Source organism: Podarcis filfolensis (genome assembly GCF_964270895.1).
Source record: "Podarcis filfolensis genome assembly, chromosome: 8".
Taxonomy (NCBI): Eukaryota; Metazoa; Chordata; class Lepidosauria; order Squamata; family Lacertidae; genus Podarcis; species Podarcis filfolensis.
Genome location: NC_139611.1, coordinates 50208829 through 50223964, shown reverse-complemented (window position 1 = coordinate 50223964; position 15136 = coordinate 50208829). Strand labels below are relative to the sequence as shown.

General features: G+C 43.7%; 1 protein-coding gene across 2 annotated transcripts; it reads right to left on the bottom strand.

Moving 5' to 3' along the window:
• Window positions 1-418: 418 nt before the first annotated feature.
• Window positions 419-14533, bottom strand: LOC310767708 (dipeptidase 2-like). 2 transcript variants are annotated; one of them, XM_083624968.1, is made up of 11 exons: window positions 14415-14528; window positions 14175-14325; window positions 11358-11484; window positions 9589-9718; window positions 8900-9047; window positions 6911-6977; window positions 6133-6309; window positions 4554-4641; window positions 3505-3580; window positions 2191-2326; window positions 419-626 (listed from the first exon to the last, which is right to left on the bottom strand). In XM_083624968.1, the coding sequence occupies exons 1-11, from the start codon at window positions 14422-14424 to the stop codon at window positions 525-527; spliced, it is 1212 nt and encodes a 403-aa protein (XP_083481094.1). In that variant the 5' UTR covers window positions 14425-14528; the 3' UTR covers window positions 419-524. The 2 variants fall into 2 exon arrangements, with proteins under 2 accessions (XP_083481094.1, XP_083481095.1); XM_083624969.1 differs by lacking the exon at window positions 14175-14325 and having other exon boundaries at window positions 14415-14533.
• Window positions 14534-15136: the final 603 nt, after the last annotated feature.

Genomic DNA, 15136 nt, shown 5'->3' with positions numbered 1-15136 from the left:
CACATACAAAATAGTCATTCACTATTGTGAAAGCTTAGCTCTGCCTGTAGGGAATGGAAAGGATAGTGATGTTACAGGGTGCTCTATATGTCCAGGCTAGCCAGGAGGATTTCTGAAAGCAAAAGAAACATAGCCTTTTTATAAATATAAAATACTATTATTATTATTATTATTATTATTATTATTATTATTATTATTATTGCACAATAGGGTGCATACTTTAAAGCTCTCAATTGTGCATTGGCGGCTCCACCTACCCCACACCTGAAAATACAGATGTAGGGCAGGAGTGGGTAGGTTGGGGGGAATAGCCTCATGGGCCAAATTGATGTCTGTGTCGGGCCTAATTCTGCCTGTAGGCTGTGGGATCCCTGCCCCTGATCTTAAAAGATCACCAGATGCCACCAGTTTACATGTCCGTGGAGGCAAGTAGCTTTATTATTCTCTGTGAGCAACTTGAGTCCCACATGGACACAGCAATATTAAGGTGCTTGGTTGTCCCCAAGTAGAAGACGAAGAAGACATTAACCAGGAGGAGCCCTCAGATCTAAACGGCAGTCGTGTTGTACGTCATCTGGGGAAATTTCCTCTTCTCCAGCTGTCATGGAAGCACTCTCATCACGCACCTAGAAAAATCCAAAATTCAGAGCTAACTAGAAGGCAAAACCCACTGGAACCTAGAGTTCGTCCTCTTTATCTATTTCAATAATTTGTATACCAATCTTTTCTAACTGGTGCATAGGAGTTTCAATACAATGAAACTAAAAAGGATGAAAGAATGAAGAATACAGAATATATTTATTTACATTACTCCTCACTACAGTCACCACACCATCTTTCCATTTGCTCTTTTGTTTCCACCAGCTGTCTAAGTTTTAACTGTAACCTGCTTGCTGCAGGGGGCTTCACTTCAGGTATCTAAGCAGCTGGGAGATGTAGTCCAAAATACCTGAAAGGCCCCAGGCTGGGGAATGCTGCTTTATATACTGATGGTTCTGTCTGTCTATTTAAGAAAGCAGCAGCAGCAACAACAATAGCAACAACCAAAAGTCCAGATCAGACCAAAGGTCCATCTAGCCCAGCATCCTGTTCTGACAGAGGCCAATCAGATGCCTATGGGAAGCCTGTAATATCTCTCTGCAGTTGACAGCTACTGCTTATCTTTCATTCAAGAGGCCAGAGAAATAGAAGGAAAATAAATTTAAAAATATCAAGTTGCCATAAGCACATTAAACCACTGGACCATTAGCATAACTAGAAGGCCTTCTCGGTAGTGGCACCCTCCCTGTGGGAAGCTCTCCCTTCAGATGTAAAGGAGATTAAGAACTACATAACTTTTAGAAGACATCTGAAAGTTATGCAGGCAGCCCTGTATGGGGAAGTTTTTAATGTTTGATGCTTTATTATGTTTTATATATTCTGTAAGCTGCCCAGAGTGGCTGGGGAAACCCAGCTAGATGGGCAGGGTATAAATAATAAAATTATTATTAATAATAATAATTATATTTAATGGGCTGGATCCCAACTTAATTAATTGAACTCAGTTCCTATTGCAACCGATAGGAGTTAATTTAAGACTCAACTAACTTGTCCCAATGATTTCAGTGTGACCTAAGCTCAGCTAACTTTGATAGGATCTAAGTCAATGTCTCTCATTCTTCTGTTCCAGTAGACAATATCAGGCATTTAAAAATTGTAATTCAATTTGTAGAATTTTGCTTTGCTATAAATGTTTACAATAAGGTGAATCAATTTATTATAACTATCATCTAAACTTTCCTTAACCATTCAAACAAATTTCGAAGTTATCTATTTCCACCATCACCCCAGAATTTTGCTAAGCAAAATTAATCACACAATGTTTTAAGTATCCCGTCAACATTCCCAAGTGGCATGTTGTGTGAATATGGAGATTACATGTGTTTTCCATAAGAGTCCCAAAGTTGCTACTGCTTGTTCAGGAGGCCTGGTGCATTACTTATGCTTGTAAACCAAAAATAGGGAACGCAGGGGCCGAATGTGGCCCTTCAGGCATCTATACCAGACCCTTAGGTTTGTTTCAGGAAGTGCAAATGAGTGCAGTTTTGCATTAAACTGAATTTCTTCCCTATCCCTAGCATGAGTTCAGCTGAACATCCAAATGCCCAAGGTGATCTGCTAGATAAACAGATAGAATTATTTCACTCTTACTTTTTCCACCTCCTGGAAAACACGAAGGAAGTTCTGTCTCAAAATGCCTTCCAGTTCCTCCTCACTCCAACCTCTCCTTAACAGCTCCTCGATCAAGGCTGGGTATTTGGAAACATCTTCCAGCCCTTCTGGGTACCTGCAAAGAAATTACAATTCACCATATAAGCCACGGTTCCCTTTGGCCAGTAATTGCAGAGAAGGGGGCTGATGTCCTTCTCAGAACAAAGCAAGGGGCAAGCTGCTTTCAACCAACCCTTGGATGTTTACAGTGGACTTCAAAAGCCCAGCTAGCAAGGCCACACTGAACTCTCGTAGCTTCCTACACTCTGGTTTTTAGCAGCCTTCATCAAGCTGGTGCCCTCTCAAGGTTTTGGACTGCACCTCTCAGCATCCTCAGCGAGCACAGCTGGTGCTGATGGGAGTCGTAGTCCAAAGTATCTGGGGAGAGGCACCAGGTTGGCAAAGGCTACTGCATGGTATATTCTTTTCCCCTCAGAGGAAAGTCAGTTGAGGGAGGTGGGTAGCAAATGTACTTGAGCTTCTCAGTATCTCCTGTATACCTGAAGGAGCATCTCCATGCCCATCATCCAGCCCGAACACTGCGGTCCAGTGCTGAGGGCCTTCTGGCGGTTCTCTCGCTGTGAGAAGTGAGGCTACAGGGAACCAGGCAGAGGGCCTTCTCAGTAGTGGCACCCGCCTTGTGGAATGCCCTCCCAGCAGATGTCAAGGCAATAAAGAACTATTTTACTTTTAAAAGACAAAAACTTCCCTGTTTAGGGAAGATTTTAATGTCTGACACTGTATTGTTTTTAATATTTGGTTGGAAGCCGCCCAGATTGGCTGGGGAAACCCAGCCAGATGGTGGGACATAAATAAATTATTATTATTATTATTATTATTATTATTATTATTATTATTTATTATCTCCAAACAATTCAGGCCTGGTAAAATTCCAGGTGAAATGGAAACAACTGCTTCACATCTTGCAGATTAATCCTAAGTGTAAAACACTATTGTTGTTTCTCCTGCTGCTGTTATTTCCACATTTCTTTTCAAACAAAGCCAAGGGAGTAGACAAAAAGCAAATCACAATGCCAGAAACAGTAATACAGTACCAATTAGATCTAGCAGAGTGCAGCAAACCAAACAGCCAAGCAATCAGGATGGGGGAAATCCATGAGCCACAAGTGCGTCTTGTTCTCACAGTGGCTTATGGGATGCCCACAGTTTAACGAACTCATTAAGTTGTTAACAACATATTGATTTACTAGCTTAGTCCCTCAGTCTTGCCTATCCCTAATAATGTTTACTAACTTGTTCACTCCATCGTAGTCACCACCAATTCCGATATATTCTGAGCCTATCGTTGTCCTGATGTGGTCAAAATGATCTAAGGGGAGGATGGAAAGCATGAGTTACATGATTCAGAAAGACCGGCAAACGTGACTAGTGTGGTTTGGGGTTGGTAAATAATTGGACTGGGAGAAGAGAGTTGAAATCAGAATTCAACAATGGAGTTCACTGGGCAACATTGGGGTCAGTACTGGGTGTGGGGATTTTGTTTTTGTTTTCAATTGCTAACAAGTACATGGCAGGGCTGTCCATTTTCAATCAAGACCGCAGCATGTGGGGAATGGAGGTGTAACCCCTCCCTCCCACTCTGATCCTGTCTAAGTTGACACATGCACTGCAATCAGCAGCAGAAATTAATCTCTCTTTGGAATTCACGGAAGGGTTTTTTGTGCTACTAATTGCAGCAGTGGCAATTTTCATTTATTTATAAAAGTGTTTGTGTATTGCCCACTCATAAAATATCAAGGTGGTGTACAGCAATAAGGTAAGGAGACACAAGCTTGTATTCCAAATCCCTGCTGGTAGGTAAAAAAGGTAAAGGACCCATGGCAGTTAAGTCCAGTCGCGAATGACTCTGGGGTTGTGGCGCTCACCTCACTTTACTGGCTGAGGGAGCCGGCGTTTGTCCGCAGACAGTTTTTCTGGGTCATGTGGCCAGCATGACTAAGCCGCTTCTGGCAAACCAGAGCAGCACACAGAAACGCCGTTTACCTTCCTGCCAGAGCAATACCTATTAATCTACTTGCACTTTGATGTGCTATCGAACTGCTAGGTTGGCAGGAGCTGAGACCAAGCAACGGGAGCTCACCCCGTAGTGGGGATTCAAACCTCCAACTTTCCGATCGGCAAGCCCTAGGCTCAGTGGTTTAGACCACAGCGCCACCCGCGTCCCCTGTTGGTAGAGTGTTGTGAAAATGTGAAGAACTGAATTTAAGACTGGGAAAATGAGAACTGAAAGTGGCAGATTTGTCCCCCCACTGTGCTTGACTTCTGCCCTGGGAGGTACACACTTGCTACGGTCGAAATGTCAACTGCATTGTTGTCACAGCCCAGTATCTTGGCAAAGAAGGTCACCATCACAATTCCGTTGTTTGCTTTCTGCAAGGAGGAAGGCAAAATGAATGGCCAGCTCATTCACCACAATCCAAAGTAACACTTGCAGCCTGATTGCGTTTTCCTAGTGTTCACAATTGGATTACTGCAATGCACTCTGTGTGGGGCTACCCTTTGGGTTATTGTTCTCATTATTATTTATTAAACTTATCGGTCATTTTTTTACCAAGGGAACTCAAAGCAACTTACAATATATAAGCAAACAAACACATACATTGAAAGTGGCATGAAAGGAAAAACAAAGAATAATCTAAAAGACAATCCTATTTTTTTAAAAGGCAGGATTAAAACATTCCATCCACCCAAGGCCACCGATAATTAAGAGCCTAGTAAAAAGGTCTGGCAAAAAAAGAAATGTATTTGTCTTGCACCAGGTGAATCTTGTCCTCTGGTCAGTTCAGAGGCTGCAGCTGGTGCAGAACACAGTAGCTTGGTTGCTTGCAGGGGCAAACTACTGCCAGTGTGTAATATCTTGCAGGCTTTGCACTGGCTTCCAATCTGCTACCAGGTCAAGTTGAAGGTGTTGGTACTAACATATAAGGCCCTATACAGCTTGGGACCAGGTTATCCGAGGGACCACCTTATCCTTTAAATACCCAGGAGATCACTGAGTTTCTCCCAGAAGTTGCAAAGATCTCAGAAGCCTACTCTGCAGTAACTCAGAGCAGGGCTTTCAATGTGGCTGTTGTTTCAAACAACATTCCTGTAAAACTGTGGCAGGCTCCCAATACCAGCACTTTCTGGAAACAACTGAAGACATTCTTGTTCTGTTGTTTGCTGTTTCTATTGTACATTGCCTTGAGATGATTGTGTACAAGGTGATCAATAAATTGATGGAGATGATTCAATGCCTCTTGGTGGTGTGGCACAGAAGTACGCACAATTTGTGCAGAGATTACTCTTTTGTTGCTTTTCTACAACACAGCTACCCCTCTGGAAATGATCACATGCAAAACACAAAATGCCATGATGTGCACGTATCAAATAGTACAATATTTTCAGTTGCAGATATGATATTCCACAAATATTTGAATATTCCAAGTGTATCAATCACCAAACAGTCACAGAGGAGAATAATTTGGGATCAGTTTGGTTTCCCCTCCCTTCTTAAGCAATAGTGACCCAGGCTTTAAGACATTGACCAGGAAAGGGCTGTGGCTCAGCAAGAGAGCATCTTCTTTGCATTCAGAAGGTCCCAAGCATTTCCAGGCAGGACTGGAAGAGACTTCCTGTCTGAAACCCTGGAGAGCTCCTGCCAGTCAGTGTTGGCAGTACTAAACTAGATGGACCATTATAATACAGCTTTATAAGTAGCTCTCCATCTTGCTTTTACCTGGACATCTTTGAATTGGTTCTCTGAGGAAGAATTCTTTTTACTGACTTTGCACCTGGGAGGAAAAAATGTGCCTCTGAGCTCCCTATTATGTCCTCCCTTTGCCTGGGTTTGGACAAGCATTAAGCTTTAGCTACACCTACCAGGAGGTGCAAAATATGGTCAGGGACGTTCCTTGGGTTGTTGCAAATAGAGAAGGCTGAAGAATGGCTGAAAATGACTGGTGCACGAGAGACGCTGAGGGCAGCTGCTGCTGTTGTGTCAGATGTGTGAGATAAGTCTATTAGCATCCCAAGACGATTCATCTCCTTCACCACTTCCTAGCACAAAAATAAACAAGACGGTTTCATCGGTTTTGCTACTCTGGCCAAAAATAGAGCACAGCTCACATTTCACTTTGGCAATGGAAATATATGCATTCTATTTTTCTTGAGCTTTGAAAATGACTGTGGGGAAGGGAGAGCCAGAAACTGGACATGCATCCTGGAGTCAACAATGTGACAGCAGCAAAAGGAGCTAATGCTATTCTAGACGGCATCAACAGAATTATGGCGTCTGGATTTAAAGAAGTAATACAGCTACTCTATTCTGCTTTGGTCAGACCCCAGCTAGAGTACTGTGTCCAGTTCTGGGCACCACAGTTTAAGAAGGATATTGTCTGGCAAAGTGAAGTGCCTCTGCTGACAATGTTGAATTCCTCCCTACGAGTCTGGGAGTGGAGTGGAGATGGAGAACTCCAGAAAATAATTCTCAACCCCCTCTGCAAACTATAAACCCCCAGGATTCTTTGGGGAAAGACTATTAAACTGGCCTAAAACCCAGACAGGTGATAATAAGCTTTTGTTGCTATAGGATGCTAGGATGCTTCTTCGGAAGAGAATCAGTAGTGGGCATTGCAAAGGACTTCATCAGTTTACGTACTTTGCCAAAATCAGTCAAGCCACCAGTGTTAGGATAGTCTTGTGATTGCTTTGATGATGTCTCAGCCCTAAAAATGCAGGGAAGGAAAATGATTATTCAAATGGAAAAGAAGTACAGGAATCATCTAGCCCAGTACTGTTTACACCTGTGTATTTTGGATATGAGTCTGTCCAAACTGCGGGAGGCAGTGGAAGACAGGAGTGCCTGGCATGCTCTGGTCCATGGGGTCACGAAGAGTCAGACACGACTAAACGACTAAACAAATTTTGGATATTTCTTTATAGTGACCTGTATTAAACTCCTTTCTGAATCAGCGCAGGTAATCGCAGGCTGGATCTAGACACATTAAAAAAAGTGTTTCAGGAAAACACGTTGTATACTTCCACATGGGAAATCACATTGGCGAAAGATGGTACTCCACAGCGCCATCTGTTTTCACAGTGTTAGAACACATACAAAATGCTTTTTCCTTACTAATGTAGCTGAGTCCCCAATCTCTTTCTGTTCTGCTTGTGGCTCACTGGTCAACCATCAACCTGTGCAATCTGAACATTCGACATCTTCTACCCATGGTCCCTGTACACACTTGCTGCGTGTAACCTCACAAGTTCCTTTCAGTTGTAGGGTGTGTTTTTTTTAAACTACTACTGTATTGGCTATTCCTAGAACCCCACCTCCTTGAAGGGGAAAATACATTTATTTTCTCACTGCAGGAATACATTGCAGTATTTTAAGCAACGTTGGCAAATCGCAGAGAAACAGCCCCTCTCTGGGGGGCCACAAGGTGGCGTGTTGGAAGATGGCCGATAATAACATCTCTCTGACCCATACGAGGTAATTAAGGGGCTGCTATGGGAAGTATGCAGTCTTCCTACCCCCCCAGGAGACGGGGGGCGCTGCCTTGCCAGCGGTGTTCACAATGCACCCCCTGATCCGAGAGATGGGGGTGCCGAACACTTGGCACAAGCCCTCGGTGAAGTCAGATCTTCCTGACGCCGATTCCAATTAGCGCGTGCTGGTTAGCTTCAGCTCGGAATTATAATTGGAAACATATGATTGGAATGAAGCTGAACCACATACATCAAGTAATGTTCGAGAGATAAGACTGCTGATTAATGGATCTCTGTGACCGGGAGTGATGGGTAGATAAGTAAATCTTCTGATGAATCACCACTAGGAGACTGTATGTTTGGAATGAAGGGGGGGTGGAGGAAAAAAAATTTCTTCTTCTTTGCACGATGTGATATTAATAACCCTTCACCCCAGATAGAAATAAGATTGTTGCGTTTTTATTAATCACAAGCAGGAATTCAAGAACTGTGTGGGATGGATTATAACAGGAGAGAGGATTGGTGAATGGTGAGAAAGAGGAAAAGTTTTATGACACAGTTAAAAAATGGCGTCTCGCCAAGACAGGCTTGCCGGAGAAAGAAGGACAGGGGGAGGAGAATCAGGATCGTTCGAAAGAGAAGGAATGTTGGAACGCAAGCTTGACCTGACAGAGCCTCCTGATTCATTTGATTTATTTGGCAAGCCTGAGAAAAGTAAAGGACAGACCGAAGATTAATATTTTTTTTATGGAAGCGTTGAACAGAGGATGTCCCTGAGTGATATGATATTTGAAGAGTACAAAACCCACACAGAGGATGCCTGTTTTCAATCTGCTTGTGAAAATTATCAGAGATCGCAAAGAAAGGAATATACGATAACAACAAGAAGAGAAAGAAAGTAATAAAGGACTATCTAGATTGAACTGGATAGAACTGTCTAATTAAAGCAGTAATATAAGTGATGTTTGGACTCGTTCGGAGTTTTGGACTCGTGCGGAGCTTGATGTATGGGTACCCCCAACAAAATTTAAAATTTGGCTGTATAATTTGGAACTAATGTGATTTGGATAATGTGATGTGATTGGCCTGTTAATAAAAATAATTAAAAAAAAAGAAAAGAAACAGCCCCTCTCTGAAGGAACACTTGTTTGTAGTTTACCAGGGAGTGTTGCAGTTATGGGTCAGCGTCATGTACCGAACGCCCAGCTCGTAGAACATCCTCAGGGTCGCGAGGCTGCTGTCGATGGAGTGCCCCCCTTCGATGCCAATCAAGCATGCTATCTTTTTGCTGTCAGTGCTGGCAATGCCTGGATTTTGATCAGAAAGACAGATCTGAATTTAACCAGACACATTAACACAGAATGATCAAAAGAGAGCAATGCAGAGAGCTTGCACTGGGCACACTTACCATGTAGTCATAAACTACAGTAGCTTAACAGTAATTTCAGTTCCAGTGTGGGGCAGTAGTTAAGAGTGTTGGACTTGGAATGAGGAGCCCTGGGGTCAAATCCTCTCTTAGCCACAAAGCTCACAGGGTGAGTGTTTGGAACAATTATGGGGGTAGAATTCTTATCTCCCACCTCTAATTTCCCAGAGCTCTGTTAGTGGACCAGATGGTTTCCTTTTATGTATAAATATGGAGTGTAACTCATGGAGGCCTGTGGCTAAAACCTTTTATAGTTAGAGACAGTGCAGTGTAGTGTAGTGTTAGTGCTGGTCTAGGACAGATGGGGAACTTTCTTATGCCTGAGGGTCACATTGCCTTCTGGGCAGTCTTCCAGGGGCCATATGGACCAGAGCTCAAAGTTCGGAAAGCATCAGAATATAAAAATCAATATCAAGCATCACCTTCAGAAGATGTCACCAGTTCCAGTTCCTCATAGCTTTTACACATCCGTTTGACAACATCAATCTGCTCCAGAGTGAGGCGCACAACATCTTTCTTCTGAGCGCTACACAGAACATACACTGACCAAAACTGAAAGAAACATGAAAATAGAGTTTGTCAGCATGAGTGGGTGGATGGGTGGAAAGCTGGAGCATCTCTACAGTCCCTTCCAACTCTGTGATTCTGCAATTGTAAGACTGGCATCTGGCCAAGAGAGGGGAGGGCTGCTAAAATGGTCAGACTGATCAGATGGATTTAGCCAGGAGCGTTCTTTTGTTAGACAATTTCTGGCAATGTGTTTCTATGGGAACCGAGATGGTTCAAAAAGGCATAGATAGATGTTGACTTGTCATCTCACTCCCAGCCAGGTGTAGAAAGGCAGGCTAGGCCTGCAGTGTGAGGCAGGCAGGCAGGCAGGCAGAGAACTGAGTTTTGGGGCTCTGCAAAGCTAACAGCGTTTTGAGGGTGCTGGCTGCCTCTCCAGAGATCTAATGTGGGTTTGGGCTATTTGTTGGAGTATTTAAGCTGTGCATCCCCCACCTGTGCTTAACCTGCCCATTTGAAAACCAGTCAATTATCGTGAAAATCCCAATAAGCCTGCGCTTCCCAGTGGTGGCTGCTGCCCATTGGGACTGGTAAGGTGGAAGGCAGGAAGGATGAAAGAGGGAGGCAGCCAGCGACAGGCAGAGCCAGCTAATGCTAGTTTTGTCCTCAACCTTCTGCCTGCAGGATCCTGCAATGGCAACCCTGGGATTAAGGAGGATGGAACTGACAGGCAGTGCTAACCCTAGCCTAGATGGCCACCAGGTGGGGTTGGCTGAGGGCAGACAGAGTTTGATGGGGCAGTGCCCTGTTCTCTCTGATAGAGCTCCACTGCCACCACTGAATGAAACCAAACTGCTCACTGCTCAGAAAAGTGGTTCCTTTCCACAGGCTGCACTGCCCCTTAGCCAGGAGAATATAAACTTCCTACAGTCAAGGACTTGTCTGCTAAGGAGACTTGCTACATCTCTCAGGAGGGTTGTGGGTCGTGTTTTACTTGCCCTCTGTCAGGTCCACAGCACTGTTCTACTCGCCCTCTCCTTTGAAGAGCTGTCAGGGGACAGTCCTCCATTTGCGCAGCTCCAGTCCAACACCATTTTAAAGATAAAGAAGGAAGGGCAGGAGCATTGAAGAGCTTTTGCCCACAGAGGGGAGCTGAACTTGGCTCCCAATCAAAAGTGTTGCCACGGCCAACACTAAAACTCTACATACATTGTGCAGCCATCTTAGCGGAGGAGAGTGTGGGTGTTTGGGGGTGGGCATTGGCAGCACATGCTGCTGAGGGCCTCCTGACATATGGTGCTGGCCTGGCCGCTAACACAAAATCCACTAGAGGGGTTCAGGTTGGCCAACCAACCAAGAGCCAGTGTCCCATAATAGTCAGAGCACCAGACTAGGACTGAGGAGACACAGGTTGGGCACAAACTGATAACTTGCCCAAATCCTAGATGCAGCATTAATTGTGTACCCATACAGAAATGCAGATAAAGGGGAAATATGTTTCCATACACACCTTGCAACATGGTCTACAATCTAGCCTTGATTTCCACTTCCATCTTTTCCATCATGGCAACAGACATCCAGCCAAAGCTGGAAATGTACTCATCCCTCTCCCATGCTTGGTCTCTGGCTCACTCTAGCAAGGAACTCAATCCAAGAGTACGGATCTACTTCCACCCTGGCCTACCTGGGCACCCACATGACCAGCCTGGAGCTTCTCAATATTTGTGGATGTGGTGCTGAGGGTCCTTAAATCAATTTTACTCAGCTGGTTTTTATAAAACCATCTCAACTTCAGTGGCAGATCATTGTGCCTGAAAGATAAAAATACATAGTGGAAGAGTTGAAGGATTTGGGGGAGGGTGTTTCATCCTTTCCATATTTTAAAAAATGTCATTCAGACAATGCTAGCAGCACACATAGATTGAACCTATAAAGATATCCAATTAGAACAACTTCTTGGTATCTGTTGATAAAATATAACAGAAAACCTAGTCCATTATGTTTGCACTGTTCGTTATAGAAAGTTCCAAAACACCTGAGCTCATGGGCAGGACCACCACATGTACCAAGCATTGAACAACCTCCCCAGCACTGAGGGGACCCATCAAGATTCATTCTAGACATAGATATCTTGAATGGCTTCTTAATTTAAACAGTTAGTCTAAGTTCTGCACAATTCTGTTTTTCCCCTGCCAATTTGGCAGGATCCCATTTGGCACTGGTGATATTTCAAGGGCCACTTGGTCTGGAATTAGGATTAACTTCCCTTTAAAACGGTTCTGCCATAACTCATCTCCAGGCTGAGATCCAAAATCCTGCAGACTTCTCAGTCCTCGTTTCTTGGCTGTCCTTATTAACCTCTTTCCACCAAAGTAGTTGCCAGAATGAAGTGATGATTCGACGCAGAAAGAGAATACCCAGAGGGATCAGAGTTGCCAAAACTGCCAAGCATAAAACTGTCAATTTCAGATTGCTTGGAGTTTGGGAGCGTTGCAGACTCTGCATGTCCTCTATGACTCCTTGTTATTGCATATCCACGAGGTCATATCATATCAGTATAGTACAGTCTAATGCATGGGTAGGCAAACTAAGGCCCGGGGGCCAGATCCAGCCCAATCGCCTTCTAAATCCGGCCTGCAGATGGTCTGGGAATCAGTGTGTTTTTACATGAGTAGAATGTGTCCTTTTATTTAAAATGCATCTCTGGGTTATTTGTGGGGCATAGGCATTTGTTCATTCCCCCCCAAAAAAATATAGTCCGGCCCCCCACAAGGTCTGAGGGACAGTGGACCGGTCCCCTCCTGAAAAAGTTTGCTGACCTCTGGTCTAATGAGCAGTTGTAAAGTTTTCTAATCAGCATTACCTCCACCTTAGCTGTAAAGGCATTTTGGTTTAATTCTTTCTCTCATCCTGACACCTCACCCACACTCAGCGGTCTATCTTTCTTATTACGGCTTTTTACAGAGGGGCTTCTCCTTCTTCTTTCTCAGTGGGTAAATCTCCATTGGTAAATCTTGGTGGAGATCAACAAAATGCAGTAGGCAGCACAGTTCATAAAGGTAAACAATTTGTGTGTGAAGAGTTCCAGCAAAGCATTCACCCTGCATCCCAAACACCAAAAGCTCCAACTCTAGTTCCAAGCGCTAAGGTCTCCCACACAGCTGATAGCAATTTAAGTTAATGAACTTTGGAACCCTTTAAACCACAAAGGCAAGGCAGAAACCCAGCAGGCATAATTCTTTTGGTTTGAGGTCAGCAGAAAAGAAGAAGAAGAAGAAGAAGAAGAAGAAGAAGAAGAAGAAGAAGAAGAAGAAGAAGAAGAAGAAGAAGGGGAGGAGGAGGAGGAGGAGGAGTTTGGATTTGATATCCTGCTTTATCACTATCCAAAGGAGTCTCAAAGCGGTTCACAATCTCCTTTCCCTTCCTCCCCCGCAACAAACACTCTGTGAGGTGAGTGGGGCTGAGAGACTTCAGAGAAGTGTGACTGGCCCAAGGTCACCCAGCAGCTGCATGTGGAGGAGCGCAGACGCGAACCCGGTTCACCAGATTACGAGTCCACCGCTTTTAACCACTACACCACACTGGTGGAGTTAAAATAAACAAGAACAATTAAAAAGAATTAAATTTAGACTTAAACCACACAGTTACCACTCACATCTCCATATTGGAAATAATCCACCAGCTATTTATTTCAAAGATTTATGTGGTACCTTTTAGGGCAAAACTTTCCCCAAACATCTCACATCCGTTTCTGGTGTTGAACTCCTGTGCTTATCAGACCTGGTACTGGAGATTTTTTTAAATTTTTTTTAAAGAGAGCTAAAAATGCAATTGCAGCACCAGCTTATCTAATGTGGAAAGTTAAAGCACACTACTAAGGCTTTTGGGTTCATATTAACTATTTTGTTAAATTGAAAGCTTTTTGCTTGCAGATTCAGGCCATATTATTGCTTTCTTGCTCAGTGTGGCCTGAGGATTAGTAATTAATTGCCCTCATTCATGCTGTTTTGTTCCCAAGTGGGGGGTGTTAAATAACTGATTCCTATTATTTTTCCCCTCTTCTCTTTCCATGGTAAAAGAGGAAAAAAGGGGGGAAGACTAGTAAGGAACTGGAATCTAAGTCCCCACTATGAGAAATTAAAGTTGATTAAATAAGGGGAAATTAAGGGGACACTTAATTCACTAATCTGACCCTCAGCCACCCCAAGAAACAGTGTTTTAAGTACTGTGAATAACAATATTGAAATGCCAACATTGCAATAGTAAAGCTAAACAAGCGTTCTGTAAAATGAGCACCATCATCTAATGGCATAATCATTTTGGTGCAGAATTTGAAAGCTTTCCCTTTGATACAAAATGAGGTCTTTTTTAGCACAGCATATGATACCTCAGGCTTCCCCATAATGCCCCATAATGCCCAAGAATACATAATGCCCAAGACACACAACAAGGTGTCTTAATGTATTTTGGACAGGGAGACGAAGAAAGAAATCGGGCCTACCCATCAATTAAAGGGACTTTCACCATGAGGTTGAGAGCCCTCTCTCTTAACGATTCGTCAGCTCCAGCATCCCAAACGCCAGGAAGCAGCAGCAACAGCTCCAGCAGAAGCCATTTCAGCACAATCCTCTTCAGGTCCAAAAACATGTTTGCTGAGTGGTAGAAGCAGGGCAATTTTAAACTCAACCGGTAGTTTTATCTTTTACTAGTTTAGCTCTGAAAGGAAGAGGGAAATACCCACCTGAAATCATCCATCAGCCTTGGCCTCTTCCCACACAGAAAGAAAACATACGGTGACCGTGTTCTGAATGAGCTCTGGAAGTCCCTTCTTGAAAGGCTCTCCTCCACCCACACCCTGGTTGTATACTGTACTTCTCATAATCTGTCGATATAAAAAGTTACATGGCCTAATAATGTAGGAGGGAAGACTCTGTACCATGTTGGGTACAGTACTGGGATTTTTTGCTGGGTGATTCAGGCTCTGTTTCCCACATAGTCTTGGGGCTTGTTCACATTTGAGTACAGTGGTACCTCGGGTTAAGTACTTAATTCATTCCGGAGGTCCGTTCTTAACCTGAAACTGTTCTTAACCTGAAGCACCACTTTAGCTAATGGGGCCTCCTGCTGCTGCCGCGCCACCGGAGCATGATTTCTGTTCTCATCCTGAAGCAAAGTTCTTAACCTGAAGCACTATTTCTGGGTTAGCAGAGTCTGTAACCTGAAGCGTATGTAACCTGAAGCGTATGTAACCCGAGGTACCACTGTATTATCTGGCTGTTAATCCACTTTTTCCACACGTGAGTTAGACTGAAGAAGTCTACACCTGCATGTATTCATCTCTACACTCGAGAAAGCTTTATTTTAGAATCACTGGATCCTGTAGATGAGGCCTTTGTATAAAATGGACTAGTTGAGAGCTATCCCCATGGAATTTAGTGGGGCTTAATTCTCAAGTAATATATG